Here is a 17968-nt window from a genome sequence, read left to right on the forward strand (position 1 = left end):
TCATTTCCCTGTCTCTGCTCCTGGTTTTAGTGTAAACACATGTTTTTACTGTCTCCACACAGCTGCATCTTTATCAAATCCAGATGTCTAGCAGGTTTGTGCCTTCAGAGCCCAACAGAGCTCCCCACATGTGCTTTTAATTCATGTTATTCTAGAGAAAGGACTTATCAGAGACCAGATCTTTACCTTTAAGAACAATCTTTCACACTGGGATAAACTTTCTCATGCTAAAACACATGCACAGATGGACAAACAACATGCTTTCCATGTGGCTGGAAATAGCCCTCCATGCCCCTGCTCCTCATTAATGAAGGATATTCCATCTTCCCCAATCCGCTCATCTTCTTCTTCTTCAGCTGGCTGTTCCATAATCATTTCCATGACAACTTATAATGATGTCACAGACAAAGCATGATGATTTAAGAATAAGAGTTCTACTTTGGTAGACTTAGGTAGCTTTGAGTATAATTATCTTCACTAATAATAGGGGAAACAGGAGATGAGAGGCCAAAAATCAGAATAGCTAGCCGGTAAGTAGAGCAATTTACTACACCACAAAGTAAGGTAATCCCCCACAGCTCATCTTCTAAGGGCTGAGACTAAAGATACAGACAGGACTTCAGCGGGATTTTAAAATTTTGTTAGCATCTCATTTGTATCCACATGAACTTTCAAAGGTCTAAATGCTTTTAAAAATCCGGCCCTAAAGCCGTGCCTTTCTAATCAATCTAGTCATAAGTTTTCTGCTCATTCCCTTGGGACATTTCTGTAATGAAGTGGGTCTCTTATTACAGATGTCTAGTCTACATTTTCAGTTGATTGGTTTCACTTTACTCTGATAAAGTAATCTGGACCATCCAAGTATTTCCACCCCTCCTCTATGGCCCTCTGCGAAGGGCCTTCTTGGTAAGGTCTCATTTTGCCTTTAAATTGATTGTCAGCTGCGTGGGGTTGAATTGGTTGGTTGTGAACTTACACCATATGAGTGATGTTAGAGATGACAGCTTCCTAAATGTTTATCTTTATTTCAGACTTCTAAATCGTATTATTAACACTCTGTCTTTCTCGGATGTTAGGTTTATTCTAGTTTCAACAAAATTTTCTCTGATGGTTCCTTTTGGCATTTCTAACCCTTACCCAAGTCTGTGTCCAGCTATCAGCACTGCATCCTCACAACCATGCTCTCTTTACTCTGCCAGCCCCTTTCTGATATCACCCTTCCCCCCTTTTCACCATAGAAGCTGCACTTACGGATCACTTCAACTTTGTAAGTCGCATTGATTTCCCCAACTTTGTTAAACACTCGGCAGGTGTATTTCCCGCTATCCTCTGGCTTCAGATTCTTCAGGTTCAGTGTCCACTTCTTCTTCTTGTTCTCCCCAATCTCGTGGGGCATGAGGGGCTTATTGTCCTTCAGCCACGTGATGTCGGGCCGTGGGTTGCCGCTGGCCACACACTTCAGGCGGATGGAGCTGCCGACGGGACGGGCGATCACTCTGCGTCTCATCTTGGCAGGCTGCGTGAACCTGGGCTGGGCTGCAAAAGGCACGAGCAATTGACTCCAGTGAGCAAAAGGCATATAAAGCAGGATGCTCCTGTCAAGTATTATGGCTAGATTTTCTCAAGAGGCACTCGGCAGCACCATACAAGCCAGTATATCTCATATTCCAGCTCATACAAATTTACTTAGAAAGCACTATCCAGCCTGGCTCAGTTAAGTGTCTAGAGGACTGCTATGAATACATTAACCTCCTGCATAGAACAACCCCGGAATTCCTCAGTGTCCTTAAGGCAACTGAGTCAAACAATCTCACAAAATAATACTAGAATCATGCTAAAGGCAAAATGTGACCCCACAATCACATTATAATTGTTAACATATTCCATGCCAGAAATGCAAGCCCTTAGCTAAGACCAAAGGAAAAACCTCAGATTCCTGTTAAGCTGACAATTTTCTCAGTCCTTTGGTCGTCACTTACAGCTTCATTTTTTGAAGACATTTTTGCCTCTCACTTCTCACTGGCTTTAGTGGAACTTGAGAAGGGTCAACAACTTTTCAAAATCTAAGATAGTCTTAGAAGTGAGCAAGACATTTGACATTCATCTGAACTAAAAGGAATGAGATCCACTCAGTATTAACTTTTGGAGCATCCATGTTGAAAGACCCAAAGGAACAAAAAAAAAAACAACACGTGGAAATATCCAATAAGAAAAAACTCGAGTCACCCTAATGCCCATCTATACCCAACACTATGAAGCTGAAGCAATAACTGAGGGTGGAGAGAATCATGGGATAAGATAAAGTTACCTTGACTTAGGATCGAAATAACTAATATTTCTAGAAACAGTGACAAGAACACTAGAGAAATGTGAGGTCCCTCACCTGGCAAAATCTAGAATTTATACCATCAGATTTGGATTAGATAAGAATTCCAGAGGGAAAAGAGGTGGCACTTTTACACCTTAGTAGTTTTAATAATATTGGCGAGGATCTTCTTTTCAAGTCATGAGTAGGTCTAATTAATCAATAGAAAGAAAAAACTATTTGCAATAGCTTTTAGGACACATAATACTATATGATTTGTTGCAAGGCAAAAGCTTGAGAATCCAAAAGAAATTACAGCTTTCCCTGTTATTACCTTGATTATGCCATGTCAGTAAAGGGGCACTTACAGCTACAGTCTGCTGCTGAGATTAACACCACTTTTGACTCCCACTTGGCACTCTCTCACTGCTTCCAAAAGACTCCTGCCTAATTCATCTCTCTTCTTCTTCATTTCGACAAAACCAATTTCTCCTTGCCAGCTCCGTAATAGGTTTATCTCCCTGCTTTGAATCTTTTTTCCTGCTTAGTATAATCTTACTTTTCAGCCTCAGGTGGCAGTCACTTTACGTTTTCATATTCCCTGGTATATTCTCCCTGTTTCTTTGCTTGGGGAGAATGAAAAACAGAGAATGATTGGCCATTGGCTTGTACATGCCCATCAACCACTGCAATTAGAGATCCACAACATCAGTAGAACACAATACACCAAAGCAAGATGAGAAGACTGTACTTCAGGTATTTGGGAAGTTTGCTACAGGTGGGACTACCTATTACAGAACCAGTCCTGCTGCCCAGAGACAGGGGCACAAGCTCTGGGATGTGCATTATAGTGGAGAATTGATGGATGGAGGAGGTTAGTTTGCAGCTTCCTCTCTCCATGCATCTGCGGATTGCAGCCATTGCTCTCTGAGGTCTATGACCCTGTCCCCTGGTGCTCTCAGCCCCCTGCAGCCTTGACCTACAACCCTCCCTCTCAGAAGAAGACACCCTTTGGCATTCCCCTCTCTCAGAGTCTCTTTCTTTAGGAGAAACCATCTGCCTCTGCAGCCCTCTCTTGCCCTCCTTGACTGTCATTTTGCGTCCCAGCCATTTCATGCTATTTCAAACTCTTGCTCAGAAATGCTTTGCTCTCCATACAGACACTTTCATGTGTAATCTAATGAACTGGAGCAACTCCGGCCCTAAGAATCCTTGCCATGACAGCTGAGCAGCAAGTGTGACATACTAACCTCCTGCACAGCTCCTGGTGTGTAAATTTCTGGGTATTCCCTTGAGGATTTCTTGCAAGAGGAGGCTCCCTCCCAGCAAAACAATTGGCCTCTAGAGGGAAAATTAACCCCATCAGGGCTGAACATTAGGAATGACTGCAAGCTCAGGCCTTTCCCCCCACCCTTTCCTGCTTCCACGGCAGTATTTTGGGACATGATCTCTGTGTTCAGTAAGAGTGGTGCAAAAGAGAAAATTTCTCCCCAAAAGCAGGCCTATAACATTTCTGTATTTTTCTCCTCCTCTGATTCCCATAAATCTGTCTGAAGTTTTGCACTCATCTCTCATGCAACGTTGTTCAGATACGCACCAAGCTACAGGTAAAGCTAAACTTGTTTGGCTCTTTCTGTCTTTCTTGTTCTGTTTAGGGAAGGTTAAGTGATTATGTGCTCTCAAAAGCTACTCCAGCCTGCATGCAATATGCTGAAATCAGATCCCATTTACACAGCCCTGAATGCTTCCTTGGCAAAAGCCTGAATTGGACAAGTTAAGAAAGGACAGTCAACAAAAAAAAAAGGAGAAAAAGAGAGACAAACACATAAGAGAGAAAAAGAGGCTCAGCAATCACAAAGGAGATGGAGAGAGAAGCAGCACTGTGAGTCAGGAAAGGTCTCCTTTGAGTTTGTGCTGGTAAATGTCCGTCCCCAGATCTGTACCATTTACAGAAGTTTTGCTTGTTGGAGTGCCAGAGAAGGTCATTACAAAGTGCCTCTGTGTTATTTACACTTCATTGCTTGTTCTCCTCCACATCGCTTGGAGTTTGCTTCATAAACATGAACGGCACATTTGTACAGTATAAATTATGCCAAGCACAAGAGCTAGGGAAAACACAGATAGGCACAAAGAAACAGTGTTGTGCATGGGTTTCTTGCTGAAACCTGTTTACCGTGAAGGTTCAAGCTAATGAAAATGAAATGAAGCAGAAGGTTATGAGCACCAAGAGCTGGGAAGGAGTTCAGCTATCTCCTCTCCCTGGATAACATCCTGAGATGTGTGGATTAGTCCCAGAGGCTTCTGTCTACTATTACTCCTACAAATCTAGGTGGTTAGCTAAAACATGCAGTCTGCTGTGATCTGCCATGTATACCTCCATACAGTGATAGTGCTGCTTCAAGCTTTCTTGATACTTACACCAAAATAATCTTATGTACTACCAAGCACTAAAGTACTTTCAGTTCCTTAGGATAAGAGCTCAGTCATTTGTGGGAAAATGAGGACAAGGGTATCTATCTTTCCCTGCTCTTGCTGGGCAGGACCTTTCCCCAGTGATTTCCTTCCACAATGGTAGCTAGACAGCAAGCTGGGGCAATCACCAAGTTTCCTCTACCAATTCTCCAGTACCCAAGACTCTGCAAACACCAACTGCACCTTCACTCATTCTCTTCCTGAGACCCACAGACACACACTGACCCTCCCTGCATATCAGCACTTTTCTGGTGAATACTGCTGGGCTTGGGTACATGTGCAGTCTATCCCAGTCTTTTCCCTGTTTGGGGAGTGGAGGTAGGAAGAAGGTAAAGTGGAAAAGGAACACTGCAGTACAAAGAACAACTGGGCCAGGACAGCACAAAGCACAGCACAGTCTCTGCTACTAATTTTAACAGTACACACATCTTTTATCATACTGTGGATCCATCATCACCAGCTTTCCCAGGAGTATCTCTGCCGTAATTTTAATACCTATTCCTATCTTCACCAGGATAACCATAGAATCATAGAATGGCCTGGGTTGAAAAGGACCACAGTGATCATCTCGTTTCAACCCCCTGCTATGTGCAGGGTTGCCAACGAGCAGACCAGGCTGCTCAGAGCCACATCCAGCCTGGCCTTGAATGTCTCCAGCAATGGGGCATCCACAGCCTCCTTGGGCAACCTGTTCCAGTGCATCACCACCCTCTGTGTGAAAAACTTCCTCCTAATATCTAACCTAAACCTCCTCTGTCTCAGGGAAGAAGAGTGGCCATTACGACACTGCTTCCTCTAGCTTTGGATAGGACTACACTTCAGCACACCACATCCTTTGTTTGCCAGCTCCTGAAAAAAGCTGGCCTTAGTTCAAGTGGTGGAGACTCATGGTGACAGCTTGATAGGTTCCACCCCTACCATTGCTATGAGGCTACTCACTGGCCATGGAGGTGGGAGAAAGCCATCTCTCAGTCATAATATTCAAGGAGATAGACTGTGAGAGCAAAATGGAAATGCCTTGCTTCATCTCTTGGGGTCTTAAACTCTCCTGACAGCAATGGCTGAAAGATGTTTGGCATCAGCCTGACAACTTCTTGTCCTTCAAGGAGCTCTTGGACCAAATGTTGGATCTGAGAATCTTGCTGTGATTCACAACCTGTTTCAGGAGAGACATTTCAGCAATTCTCCTAAACTTTGTAACAGTATTGAAATCCTATCCTTGAACAGCCCAGGATTGAGAGAAGCTCATGCAGGTGCCTGAAAGAGGGTAATTTTCAAAAGTACTCAGCTTTGACTTAATGCTAATACTCCTGAAGTGAAGTCAAGACCTCCCATTTTCCCTCAATGGGAGCAGTGTTGTGCTGGCAATGAAGGCTTTTGGAAATACTGCTGTAAAAGTCAATGTGTCTTTTACAGAGCCTATGAAAACTATAATAGCTGCAAATGCAAAGGAAAGTCACTGCCCCAAAAAAACAAATGCAAGGGAGAACCATCCTGGAGTATAAGGCAGGGGGCCCTAAGGCAGATCTTGGGCTGCATTTTGCAGAAAGACCCTTCCATTCACACCAACACATTTAGCTGAGGCTCTGTTTATTATTTGACCATCTGCAGGAAGAACTCACTCTACTTGCTCTGCCTTTTCCTTTCCTTCTGTGACTGAGAAACATGCTGGGTGAGCAACACTGAACCAGGAACAGAAGGAAAACTCACACTGTTCCTTACCCCATTGCTTCCCAGAATGATCTTCATATTCTCCATTAGAGCCTTCAGGTGTCTGGCTGTTCTTTCCTGAGCTGGTGTCATCTGCAACAGAGAGGAAAATGAAGATGTTAGGAAGATCTCCTGCAGTGCAGCAGTGTGATGAAGGGAGTTTGTATTTCCTCCTGCAGACACTGTGAAGCTGAAAGGCACTCGACATACATTTGGTATTCACATCCTGGCATGTACAGATTAGCCAGTTTAGTAAACAATTTAGTTGCTGCTTTATGAGCTTTTCGGCAAGCTACCAAAGCAATGGGAGATTAATCAATGTTTCCATTAATAGCTGACAAAAGACTCCTTGTTTATGTTTACAGGTTGCCATTCTCTAGGAGGAGCCGATCTGTTGTACCTTCTATGCAAATAATGGTATAAATCAAAATTACAGATAATTAAACCTGGGAGGTGGTGAAGGCTTATATGATCAGTCACACAAAGCACAAGCAGTGAAATTAGGGCCACTAATTTTCCTTTCAGCTACCATACAAAATCAGGAAAGCAAGCAGGTTTTCTGGGGGGTCAAATGAGCCCTCAAGGGATATTGAACACAAAGATATGGCATGGAAAAGTTGTGTATATATATATATATGTTTTTAAAAAAAGAAGAAATTAAGGCTGCCCATCCACCTATAGCAATGATACAGCTCTCTGTCCCTAATCACTCCCTATTATTGGAACAGGCTGACCAGGGAGGTGGTGGAGATACCATCCCTGGAGGTGTTCAGGAACCTTGGAGATGTGGCACTGAGGGATGTGTTCAGTGGACATGGTGGGGATGTGTCAGTGGTTGAGCTTGGTGATCTTAGTGGTCTTTTCCAACCTTAATGATTCTATGATTCTAAGTGTGTAATAAAGCCAGGACTAAAGTCTTATTTCATCTTTGTGAGGGCAGCTTGGTTGGCAGAGAGAGGTCAGGGGAAGGCAGGATCTACCTCAGTAAGAACTAGCAGAACTACCTCTACAGCAGTGTAAAATGCCAGCAAGAGAAGTGGGAATGCCTAAGCTAAGGAATGAACCTCTCTGAATGCTCAGCTCCTCAAACTCATAAGAAAAAATAACTCAGGCAAAAGAGAGGAAATTCTTTACTTAAATCTCCGCAGAGGAGCGAAAAAGCTCTGTAATTTTTAAAATATTTTCTTATAGAGAGGAGAGTGGTGAATGCAAACTGTGCAAATAGTACAGCTGGTTCCTTATAGTTACTTCAGAAGATGCACCAGGCTTAAACAGTGTTTGGCATGTAAACTTGCATGTAGGCCTTGTGAGTGAAGTCCATGGCTATAATCCCATCCTCAGCCCAGTTTCTGCTAGTTTGGAAAACCACACTGTCTCCTCAATATGGGGCACTTTATGCTGCCACATGCTCGCTCTCGTTTGCTGCTGGGGCTGTAGTGCCATAGGGTTTTGTCTCCCCTCACCCCTGGCAGATTTTTCTCTTCTCCTCGTGGCGACTTCGGCACGGTTCCCCCCGGAGGTATGTGCAGCTGTCACTTCGAGGGGTAAAGAAAACTTTCAGGGCCGCAGCACACAGTGCCCTTGCTCCAGCAGCTCTCTCTGGCCGCCCGCCCTGTCCCACCTCCCTCACCCTCTGCTGTCCCTGGAATCCCAGAGGCTTTCCCAGGCCAGCTCCTGGCCGAGCAGCAGGGAAGCAGCGTGAAACGCAGCCACGCTCAGCAAACAGCCTTGGCTAACAATGCAGGCAGTACAAATTTACCCATTATATATGGTGGCTTGCTTATGATGAATTGTCTTCTTTCAGTCAAAACATTGAATGGATTATTTTCTGGAGCTTGTACAATTTTTCTCATAAATACCAGTTGGGCTACGAATGAAATTCTGGAAGCTCCGTGGCAGAGAACTTAGTAAATCCCTTAGTACCATTATAAAAATGTATTGGGTAATGAAGAAGAAAGGAAAAATATGGTCAGAGATGTCAGGATCCTAACTGCGGTTAAGCTGCCGAATATCTTAGAAGTGGCTAAGGCCTTTAAGTGGTGATGTTCTGTCAATTATATCTTAATCCTCTCCAGCTCAGTGTACAAAGAGCAGGGCAGCCTCCCTTGCCTCCTGCCTCATGTTACAGTATGTCAGCTCATGTGCACTCCTCCTGCCTGCACACCAGGACCGACTGGCATCTTCAACACCTCTTGACATGCTGCCAAGCTTTTGATGTCAGTAAAATTGCCCTGAATATGATTGATCCTTTGAAGATGCCCCTTGGGTTGTTATCCCACCCAATCCCAAACTTGCGGAGTGACTTACCAAACACAGAGAAAATCATTTTGGGGGGATGAGATTGGGATAGCTAATGCCACCATACTGAGCATATGAAACAAATAATTTGGCAGGGTAGCAAGAAGTAGCCACATGCATTTAGGTTTGTTGGTTTAGATCCTCTGGAACCAGTTTCAGGCTTGTTAGGAATGCGGTAATGTTAACAACAAAACATAGCAGAAGACTTGGGTGAAGTGGAGATGTCATAAACATGGAAACTTGTGTAGAACAGAACTATTCCTTCCCAGACCCAGAGGTGCACATTGGGTCTTATTATGGAAGAGCTCTGTTTAATTCAGGTACATCACCAAGATTTGACTTCCACCTGACACAATCACACCCAAAGTTAGTATTGCATACATGAGAAGTGTCTGTTCTTCCCTGTTTTGAAGAATTTCCTTATTAGACAGACAGTGGGCCTCAGAAAACAAGCCCCATTCAAATATATATGATCAGCATGTAAACAGTGAGTTGGTAACAGAAATCATGAGTCTTAGCTATATTCAAAAAAGACCTAATAAGCTGATTGCTTACTCAAACTTTTGTCACTTCCCACAGAGGCAGCCAGGCCAGGGTGATAAGAACACACACAAAAAGCCAGCAGCAGCCAAAGGGCAGTGAGACCAGCTATGCAGCACGGCCAGCCTTGCTGCCAGCAGATTACTGCAAGAGGCAGTGCTAAGAAGGATGAGCTGCTGAAGTTTCCTACGAGCTCCCTTTTCCGTGACCTATATTGGAAGGTCATCCTGTGCTGGACATCTTGGACACTATCACAGGGTTAGGAGAGCAGCCAGTTGGAAGACTAAGTGGAAAACCTGCCTTGAAAAATAATCACTGACTAATTTTATGTCACGAGTATCTTAGGGGTAGGAAAACACACACTGTGCACATGATTTGTGTGTCCCCTCTCTACAAGTTGGTTTTGTGGTGTTAGAAAGCTTAACCAATTTGACAAGAAACCTGACGTGGAAGATTCCCATATCAGGTCAGGTGACAAACTACCGTACCATGACAGGTGATAAGACTCCTCTGTCATGTCAGGTGATAGACTTGGAGAGACGGGATAAACCTATGTAGCCCCCTTCCCCTCCAAGTATCACACCTGGCCATTAAAGATTGGGACAGAACGGGTCCAAAGGCATCCAGCTGTTCAGGAATGCTGTCCCAGTGGCTGACCCCCAGTTGCTGCCCCCTGGGATGTTGTTCCAAGCTAGCTTCCAGGCTGAGATGCCACAGGTTGGTGTGGGCTGGGGAAGTGTTGGGTGGGGTGAAACAAGCATCATGGGCTTGTTTTTGTATGTGATTTGATGCATCTGAGAGTATGAGGCCTTGGCTATCAGTGCTGACGTCATGGCCAAATTGCTCTTTCACACTCCAGAAAGCTCTATGCATATTGCCTGCCATGTGTCCTTCTGGTTGATTTCCTTTCACAAAACAGGTTAGATTTCTTCAGACAGGGATTTCTGTATGTAACCCCATCAGCTGACAAATGGGATCCTATGGGACAAAGAGCGCCATATAAGCAGAGTATGGTTACCATTTATTACCATAGCAGAATTGTTCCACTGCCTCTTAAAAGTTAAAACAAATGGAAAATTCTGCATAATGATCTGACTCCAAGAGGAGCTGATGGGAAATATTCACAGGCTGTTACTGAGCCAGGATCAAATTTTATTTACCCACAAGCTTTCTGTGGAGGCTTCATGTTTTAGCTGAATGGGCATGACTTGTTTTCAAACCAATACCATGTTCTGTGCACCCAACCCCAAGTTAAAACAACCTCCCAGTTTATGAAGCAAAACTCTAGCCATAATGTTTCTCTATGATTCACAAAGTTGCTTTAATTTGTTATAATGCAAGGCCAGTCCCTGCTCTGACTTGATGGGACCAGCTTTGGAGCCTTTGATGTCAGAGGCCTTGAAAGCCCCATTTCACAGATGAGCCAGCTTTGCATAAATAAACAAAGTGACCTCTGAACTGGAGCCTGAGACATGAACACACTTCAAAGCTCTAGGGGAGGTACTGGGAAGGGGGGGGGCAGGAGGGAATGAAGCAATCAGCATGCATCATTAAGGCAGCCCCTACTCAACACTCAACGCTGCTGCCCAACAAGGGGTGCAAATAAAATGAGGGAGGGAGTGAAATGAGCGGGAAAGTGATGTAATCCAGTCAGGCTTGAACAATTAGAATGAGGCCTTTTCTCATGGATGAATGAAAGGGATCTCTCCGAACTCCAGCTTTGGGCACTTTCCCTCGCACTTACCTACGTGCGCCATATTTGCACCTTGTGTTTGTGCCCCATCTTTGCTGCTGCGGAGGCCCAATAAATGACAGACCTGAAGTTGGCTGTGGGTGGTGGATCTTGGGCCTTCCTTGGAGCTAAATCAGAATTTGTTATAATGAACTTAGCCATAAAATTAAGGGGTGAGAATAGACCAGCGTTTGGACTTCTTTCCCAGTAGTCCTGATGATGCAGCAGACAGAGGATAAACAACTTAAGAAAGCAAGTGCAATCTGAAAAAGCCTGTATCTACAGTTTATCTCAGATAAATTCAGGATTTGCTGTAGTGCTTTCTGAAATTTAAAGGGAGACACAAGGGTAAGATCATTCTGCTTTAGTGAACCTCCTGCTATCCTAACAGGTTCAACCGATGCCCAAATGAATGGTCCATGAGGTATGCACGTAGACAGTAACGACTTTATCACAGGGTTTGCAGGGATTAAGGCACTTGCTTTCCCCAGATCTCCTTAATGCAGATTAACACGCGAGGTTTCACTTAGAATTTCAGCTGGTATTAACTCCCAATGGCCAGAGAAATGAGTCCCAGTCCACTGGCTAGTGCATGATTTCAATCTGAAAGCCACTTATGCCAGCTTCCAAGGTTTTACTGCCTGCCTTGTGATATTTGGGGTTTCTAAAGAACCTTGATCCTGGCATGAGACTGCTTGAGAATTTCAGGGTTTTGTTTGTTATTGAATTGCAGTTTGTGATTGCAAAGAAGAAATATACCTGAAGACTTGGAAGGAAGAAAACATTGATTTTTGAGATCTTGTGACCCTTTTAGCCTGACTCATGCTTTTTTTTTTGAGGCCCGGATTATGACTTTAGAATTCCTGGGTCTGGTGATCCATAGATGAATTCAAAGCCTGATTTGAAATCACAGCAAGGATTAAAAAGCAAAATTTGTATCTCAACTAATCCTGAATTTCCTCACATTGCTGAGGTTTAATTTAGCAAGCTTTCTCTCTGGGCACTCCATTGTGCTAGAGTCAGATAGGAATAAAATCCAATGAATTCATCCCACTAACACAAACCTGGTTTAAATCTTAAATGGCATTTTGAATATTTTTTCATAGTTCCTCCAGCAACCCTTCATTTCATGCTCGCCACTCCTTAACCTGCCTACTACTGTATTAACAGTGTCATCCACTGTATTAACAGTGCTGATGCTATGAAAAGGCAGGAAATGTGTTTAGAATTTATTTGGAAGAGTGCAGTGAAAACAAAGTGATCAGGAATTCTTGGAGCGATGAAAAAAAGGCTCCTGGAGGAAACCCCTTTCCTTGGGCCCAGCCAAACTAAACCCCTGAAGATGAAAAAGAAGAAACCCACTCAGAGGAGCACATAGCCAAGAGCACATAGCCAAGGAACACTCTAGCTATTTTTATTTATTTTATTTTTTATTAAAAAAAAAAAAATGTTACTGGCAGAGAATTAGCCTCTGTAATGGGCACTGCAGACTTTACTGCTTATTGCCTTTGGTTTCATTTGGGCCAAAAATAACCAGAGCTATTGGTACTAGAATTTCCTAAATATATAGATTATATATATATATAAAATATGGTTTGTGCTAGTGGCTTTTTTGGTATTTTCATCTCTGGTCAAATTCATGGGAATTTCCATTTAAAAAAAAAATCATGGATTTCACTGCAGCCCCAGTACTGGGAGTTTCTCTGTAAGCAAGATGCACTGAAAAGAATCCTTTGCAGCCCACCTTGTGAATTCAGGAGGGACACGACAGGCTACAGGCTACAGCCTAGGCTAGGAAGTGAGGAGACCCAACTTTTGTCCCTTCCTACATTCTACTTTTTTAAGCTATACCATTCCTTACTGTAGATGACAAAGCTCTTAGTTGCTGTCTATTGCTGCAACCCACATCTCAGTGGGTGAACATATGTTAGGAGCAACTGCTTTAAGACCAAAGAAGATAGAACACCATTCTACAGAATAAAAGAAGGAGGGACCATGGGGTAGCATAAACATGACAGAGTCAGCTTATTTTATGTGCTGATACCAATCTAGCTCCAAAAGCACAGGCAAACCTATTCTGGTTCTCCAGAGAGCAGCCCATAGAGAATCTAGCACTGCTATGTGTAAGCTGCTACCAGCACCTGAGCTAACTCTTTTACCACCAATTCCTTCTTTATACAGCAGTCCTCTGCTGAGTGTGCAATGTAGACATATCCCCAAAGAATGCTGTGGTTTATAGTTTAAGCTTGATTTAAAAAACTTTGGTTTGGAAAGGGATCACATATTTCCTCAGAGAAGTAAATGTGTTAAGTGGTGAGATGGAATTTCAGAAAAAATGGGCTATTTTAGGTACATGTAAAAGTATTAATGCACAAATAATGAGATGTGGAATGAAAGTATTTAAATTTCAGCATATGAGAGAGCTTCTCAAAAGGAGTATCTACTAGACTATGTCACCTAGAAAAAGCATAAGTTTATTTCCTTCAATTTTTGGAACATTTGAGATTTAAAATTATAATGGTCTACCTATGGCTGAACTAGAGATTTTATGAATCCACTGGCAAATGCTGGATCATCTAGTTCTCATAGCATGCTGTAGTAACTCCTCCATTGTTATTGTGAATATGGTATGATGTTCATGACAAAAAGACCTGAAGGATCCAAAAAAAAAAAAAAAAAAAAACCAAAAAACAACCTTTTCTAGTGGCTGTATTCACTGTATCCTATGTATAGAGGAACTTTGGAGATCTTCTGAGCTCCTGAGTTCATACAGGATGAGACCTGCCCTGGGCAGACCATGCTCATCTGTCCCCTTGGCTTCTCTGTACCTGGGTCAGGTCCCCACCTACTTTACCTCTGCACTCCCTTCCCCAACCACTTTCTATACTGCTATAGAGGGAGAAGCCTTCCTGAAGATTGGGTTCTTCCCTTGCTCTTTGTGGCCCATTATTACCCACAGAACTCACTATATCATCTGAGACATTCCCAGCCATGGAACATCTTGCACATGAGGGTGCTCAATCTACTGCTGTAACCACACAAAGAACCACAAGGAGCAATGGCTGGAGTCACTCATGGAACCACTGCAATTCTTCAACCTACCATTATAACAATTACAAAGGCAATCAGAGCCCTTCTGCCACACAGACTTCTCCAGACACCAGGACCTCCCGCCTGCATCCAGGTCTCCATTCCACAGGAGACAAGAAAATAACTCTTCCTTTTAGTTGTTGTTGTTGAGGTTACTTTTTTTTATCAGCATGCTACAGTATACACAGACAGTAGCTCCCAGAGCTCTGCACCACAGGCACCAGTCTGCGGTTACGCTCTTGATCTACTGCTGGTGAGGATGAAAGGGCAAAGAAATCAGAGAACAAGACAAGTGGTTAGGCTTCTGCCTTGTCACCAGCATTTTCTGGGCATGAAATAGCAGCACCAAGCAGACAGCAGTTACCAATCAACTCCTCCAGCCCTCGAATAACATGAGAATATCTTCCAGTATTTTTTAATCATTCCTTGTACCATGACAGTATCAAGGATTTCTTAGAGACAGGTTCCCATTATATTAAATACTGCTCACACATAGTGCAAAAGACATTCCCTGTTCAAGGTTTTCTGTCTTAGTACTGTGAGCATGGAGTGGATGCAAAGTACATTAAGGTTTGCCAATAATATTTTCTTTAGGCTGCAGTCATTCAGATCTGCTAGGAGAATGATGAGGATTTCTCACTGATTCATAGAGTTGAGAAACTAAGTTTCATTTATAATATCAAACAGTCTAATATCTGAATTTATAGCAATTTGGTTGCATTCATTATTTATGCTAATCAATCATTTGTTACATAAAGTTTATAAAAAATGGCATGTTTCATTTGGCTTACTTTATTGTCTGACAAATAAATATCTTTAAAATAGTCTTTCCTTTAGAAATAAGTGTTCAAATTAGGAGTGAGGATGAGAAGGTCAGGTTGACATCTACCTCTTCTCCTTGAGTGCAAAGGGATGATGGAGGGGTCCTCAACCATGTACAATGGGTGCCAGAAGTGAGGTGGTATGAATGCTCCACCCAAGAACATAGGCCAAAATTCCATCTTCAACAATCCCAAACTGCTTAGGGTTGGGGGAGGGAGGCATGCCACTGAAAGGACTAATGCAAGGTTAATGATAAGATGAAGATTATAGCAGAGCCAAGGATAAACTGCTAAGACCTGGCTCTCAACCTTCTATTTTAACCACTATGCAGCTACTGTTCCTCTCATAAAGTTATCTCTATCCTTCCCCTTCCTAGTAGAGCTGATCGATGTTCATTATTTCCTTTACTGAGATGTGTACAAACATCATTGATATGTATTCAATCTCCCTGAACTTTCATGTGGTCAAAACAGCCAGCTCCCAGAAATTTCCAGAGGGGCTGCTAGGAAAGAGAAGTCAGACATGTCAGTGATTGAGTGCAATCATTATTTTTGGATGGCATTTATGATCAAACAAAAATAATCAATCATACAGTCCTGACCCTTCCAAACACTCAGCTAATTCCTTAGTGTGGAATTACCCAATCCATCACAATGAACTGGGAATTGCAATTCTGAATGATACAGATAGGAATGTGGATCCAGCTGTTTCTTCAATGCCAGTATGAAAATTATTTAAACATCATTTTTGGGCTTGCATATTTCACAGTCTATTGGTGGAAAGGGAAAATATCTCCTATGGAAGAAAATCAAACATACTATGCAGTAGAGCAATTATGAAATGAAGTTAAGCCCCAGAGAGAACTGCTGCTTAACATGTCTGATGGGAAAACTGAGTCCTCTTGTCTCTTTGCTTGAGGCAGAAACTCACACCTCATCAAGATCCATCAATAGCGTATTAAGTTTAACTTTGATTTCAATAATAGCACCTGTATGTGTTAAGAGTGCTATGAAAGGGGAAGAAGATGATGGTTTTCAACTGGACTTTAAAAGAACATATAGAAATAGGAGTGTTTAAATTGTTAGTTATATTCGGTAAGACACAGAACGTTGGTAAGGAATCTTCTGCCCCAGGTTTCATGAATAAAGAGATCTCCTATTTCACAAAACAGTCCACGTGTAATAAATAGGATTTCATAAATGATGTCATTTGCAACCATCATCACCCCAACGAGCCACAAGTCTCTGAACAATATCAAATATCTCTCGATAAATGAACTTTCTTGAGGACACAAGTAAAATACTAAGATAGACAGTATAAAAAAGGCATTGAAAAGGGTGGAGAGGAAAATGAAATTTTGTTAGCTTTTTGTGTTCAACGTTGATTCAACGTTTGTTAACAAAGTGATAAGGAGCAGTGCAATAGCAATACAGCAGTGATGTAGCCTTGGCTTTTCGCACTCTTTCTCTGATCACTGTAGTTTTCAGCATGACAAGATACTAACGAAACTGGAACTTTGGGGTCTGATCATGAAAATACGAAGTACCCTCAGTGCCTGATGATGTCAAGCAGTCATTTGATATTCTCCGCATAGGCTGTCAAATACATAATTTTATTACTGCAGTGCCTTACACCTTCTCCGTGATGTTCAGTGAATGCTGCATACGTATCTGGTCATTGTCTGACTAATAATAGCAAGGAGCAAAATGTTACCACTTTCACAATTCTGTCCAAGAACAACTCTGGACAAGTGGTAATTTTGCTGGCTCCCAAAACAAATGGAATACTTGGCACCTCAAATAATGTGAGGATTACAGTATATTACACTGGATAATTCTGGCCTGCATCTTGCCAGAATTAAACTTAACCTAATTACATGGAGTAAATTATAGCTTTCCATGTGGGGTAAAACACAAATTGTAAAAGTGGTTGTTCCACAATTAACTCTATATTCGCAATGCTGTCATTACAAATTTCTAAAGCATACTTCAAAACAACGACTAGTGTAGCACAGCCATTCCTGTGGGATGGAATTAACTTCCCTTGTGTGCTTTTGTGATTTATTGTTCTTTTTTTTTTTTTAAATCCCTCTCTGAGCACATGACCCCCATTGTAAGGGAACAGAGGCCAGAGTGTAACCAGAAAGGAACCGCAGTCAGGAGCCATCTAACAATACATGCAAAATTTTTTTAGGTGGCACTCAAAGGCATTTGGGTCCTCAGTCGTGGTTACTGCATTTTTCAGAGTGATGGTGCAGATCTCCTCGACAGTCAGAGCTGAATCCAGAGGCATAAGTCACCCCGTGTCAGTGTGCTTCATACCCTGTACCTCTTTAAAAGACTTCGCTGAGATAAAGTAGCAGAGAATCTGCAGTAGTAAATCTATTTTGGGAATAGTTAACAGCCATGAAGACCATTCAAACGCAATGAGAAGATGGAGTAGGTATGCAGTTCAAATCCAGTGGCTATGAATGAACCAGAGCTGGGTAGCACCAAAGCAGAGTTGGCTGCCACCTATGACCTTGCCTTGATGATCCATAAAGAACATTTTTCACCACCTCTGATATTTAAAAGCTAAAGCAGGTGCAGTTTATTGGCTTTCTATGTGAGTTACCCCATCAGGACCGATACTGGAGAGTGCTGTAAGCCACACTTCACTCTGAGGGTGCAAATGGGAACATTTAAGTCCCCATTCAAACTACAAAGAACCTATCCTACCTTTATCTATGGGGAACATATATTATTTTTTTCACAATTAAACAGTGCTCTCTCCAAAACTTCTAAATACTTACTCTTATGAGTACTGCATTTACACACCTTATTTTTCACGGCCATGATGTATACTGTTATTAACATTCTCATATGAATATTACATACTGAATGTATCCCACACGCTGCTGGCTATTTTAAACAACAGATGTGAGAGGATTTAAATGCCAATTTTAAATCTATGCAGTTGATTAAAATCCTGTGAGCCATTCATAGATTGCCAGATATTCT

The 17968-nt window shown here is 42.4% G+C and overlaps 1 protein-coding gene, 1 long non-coding RNA gene and 1 other non-coding gene across 4 annotated transcripts in view; 1 reads left to right on the top strand and 2 right to left on the bottom strand.

Moving 5' to 3' along the window:
• Window positions 1-17968, bottom strand: part of FGFRL1 (fibroblast growth factor receptor-like 1) — a 167721-nt gene that overhangs the window by 9689 nt on the left and 140064 nt on the right. For both annotated transcript variants that reach the window (NM_204456.2, XM_025149470.3), the window contains exons 4-5: window positions 6500-6580; window positions 1252-1536 (exon numbers count right to left, since the gene is read on the bottom strand). In NM_204456.2, coding sequence (NP_989787.2) covers window positions 1252-1536; window positions 6500-6580 — 366 coding nt within the window. The remainder of the gene's footprint in view (window positions 1-1251; window positions 1537-6499; window positions 6581-17968) is intronic.
• On the top strand, window positions 253-9637 carry LOC121110771. Its single transcript, XR_005859322.1, has 3 exons — window positions 253-530; window positions 6853-6904; window positions 9365-9637. It is a non-coding gene; the product is annotated as an uncharacterized LOC121110771 (long non-coding RNA).
• On the bottom strand, window positions 6425-6534 carry MIR6705 (microRNA 6705). Its single transcript, NR_105576.3, is given in 1 exon segment — window positions 6425-6534. It is a non-coding gene; the product is annotated as a microRNA 6705 (primary transcript).

This window comes from Gallus gallus, chromosome 4 (assembly GCF_016699485.2).
Source record: "Gallus gallus isolate bGalGal1 chromosome 4, bGalGal1.mat.broiler.GRCg7b, whole genome shotgun sequence".
Lineage (NCBI taxonomy): Eukaryota > Metazoa > Chordata > Aves > Galliformes > Phasianidae > Gallus > Gallus gallus.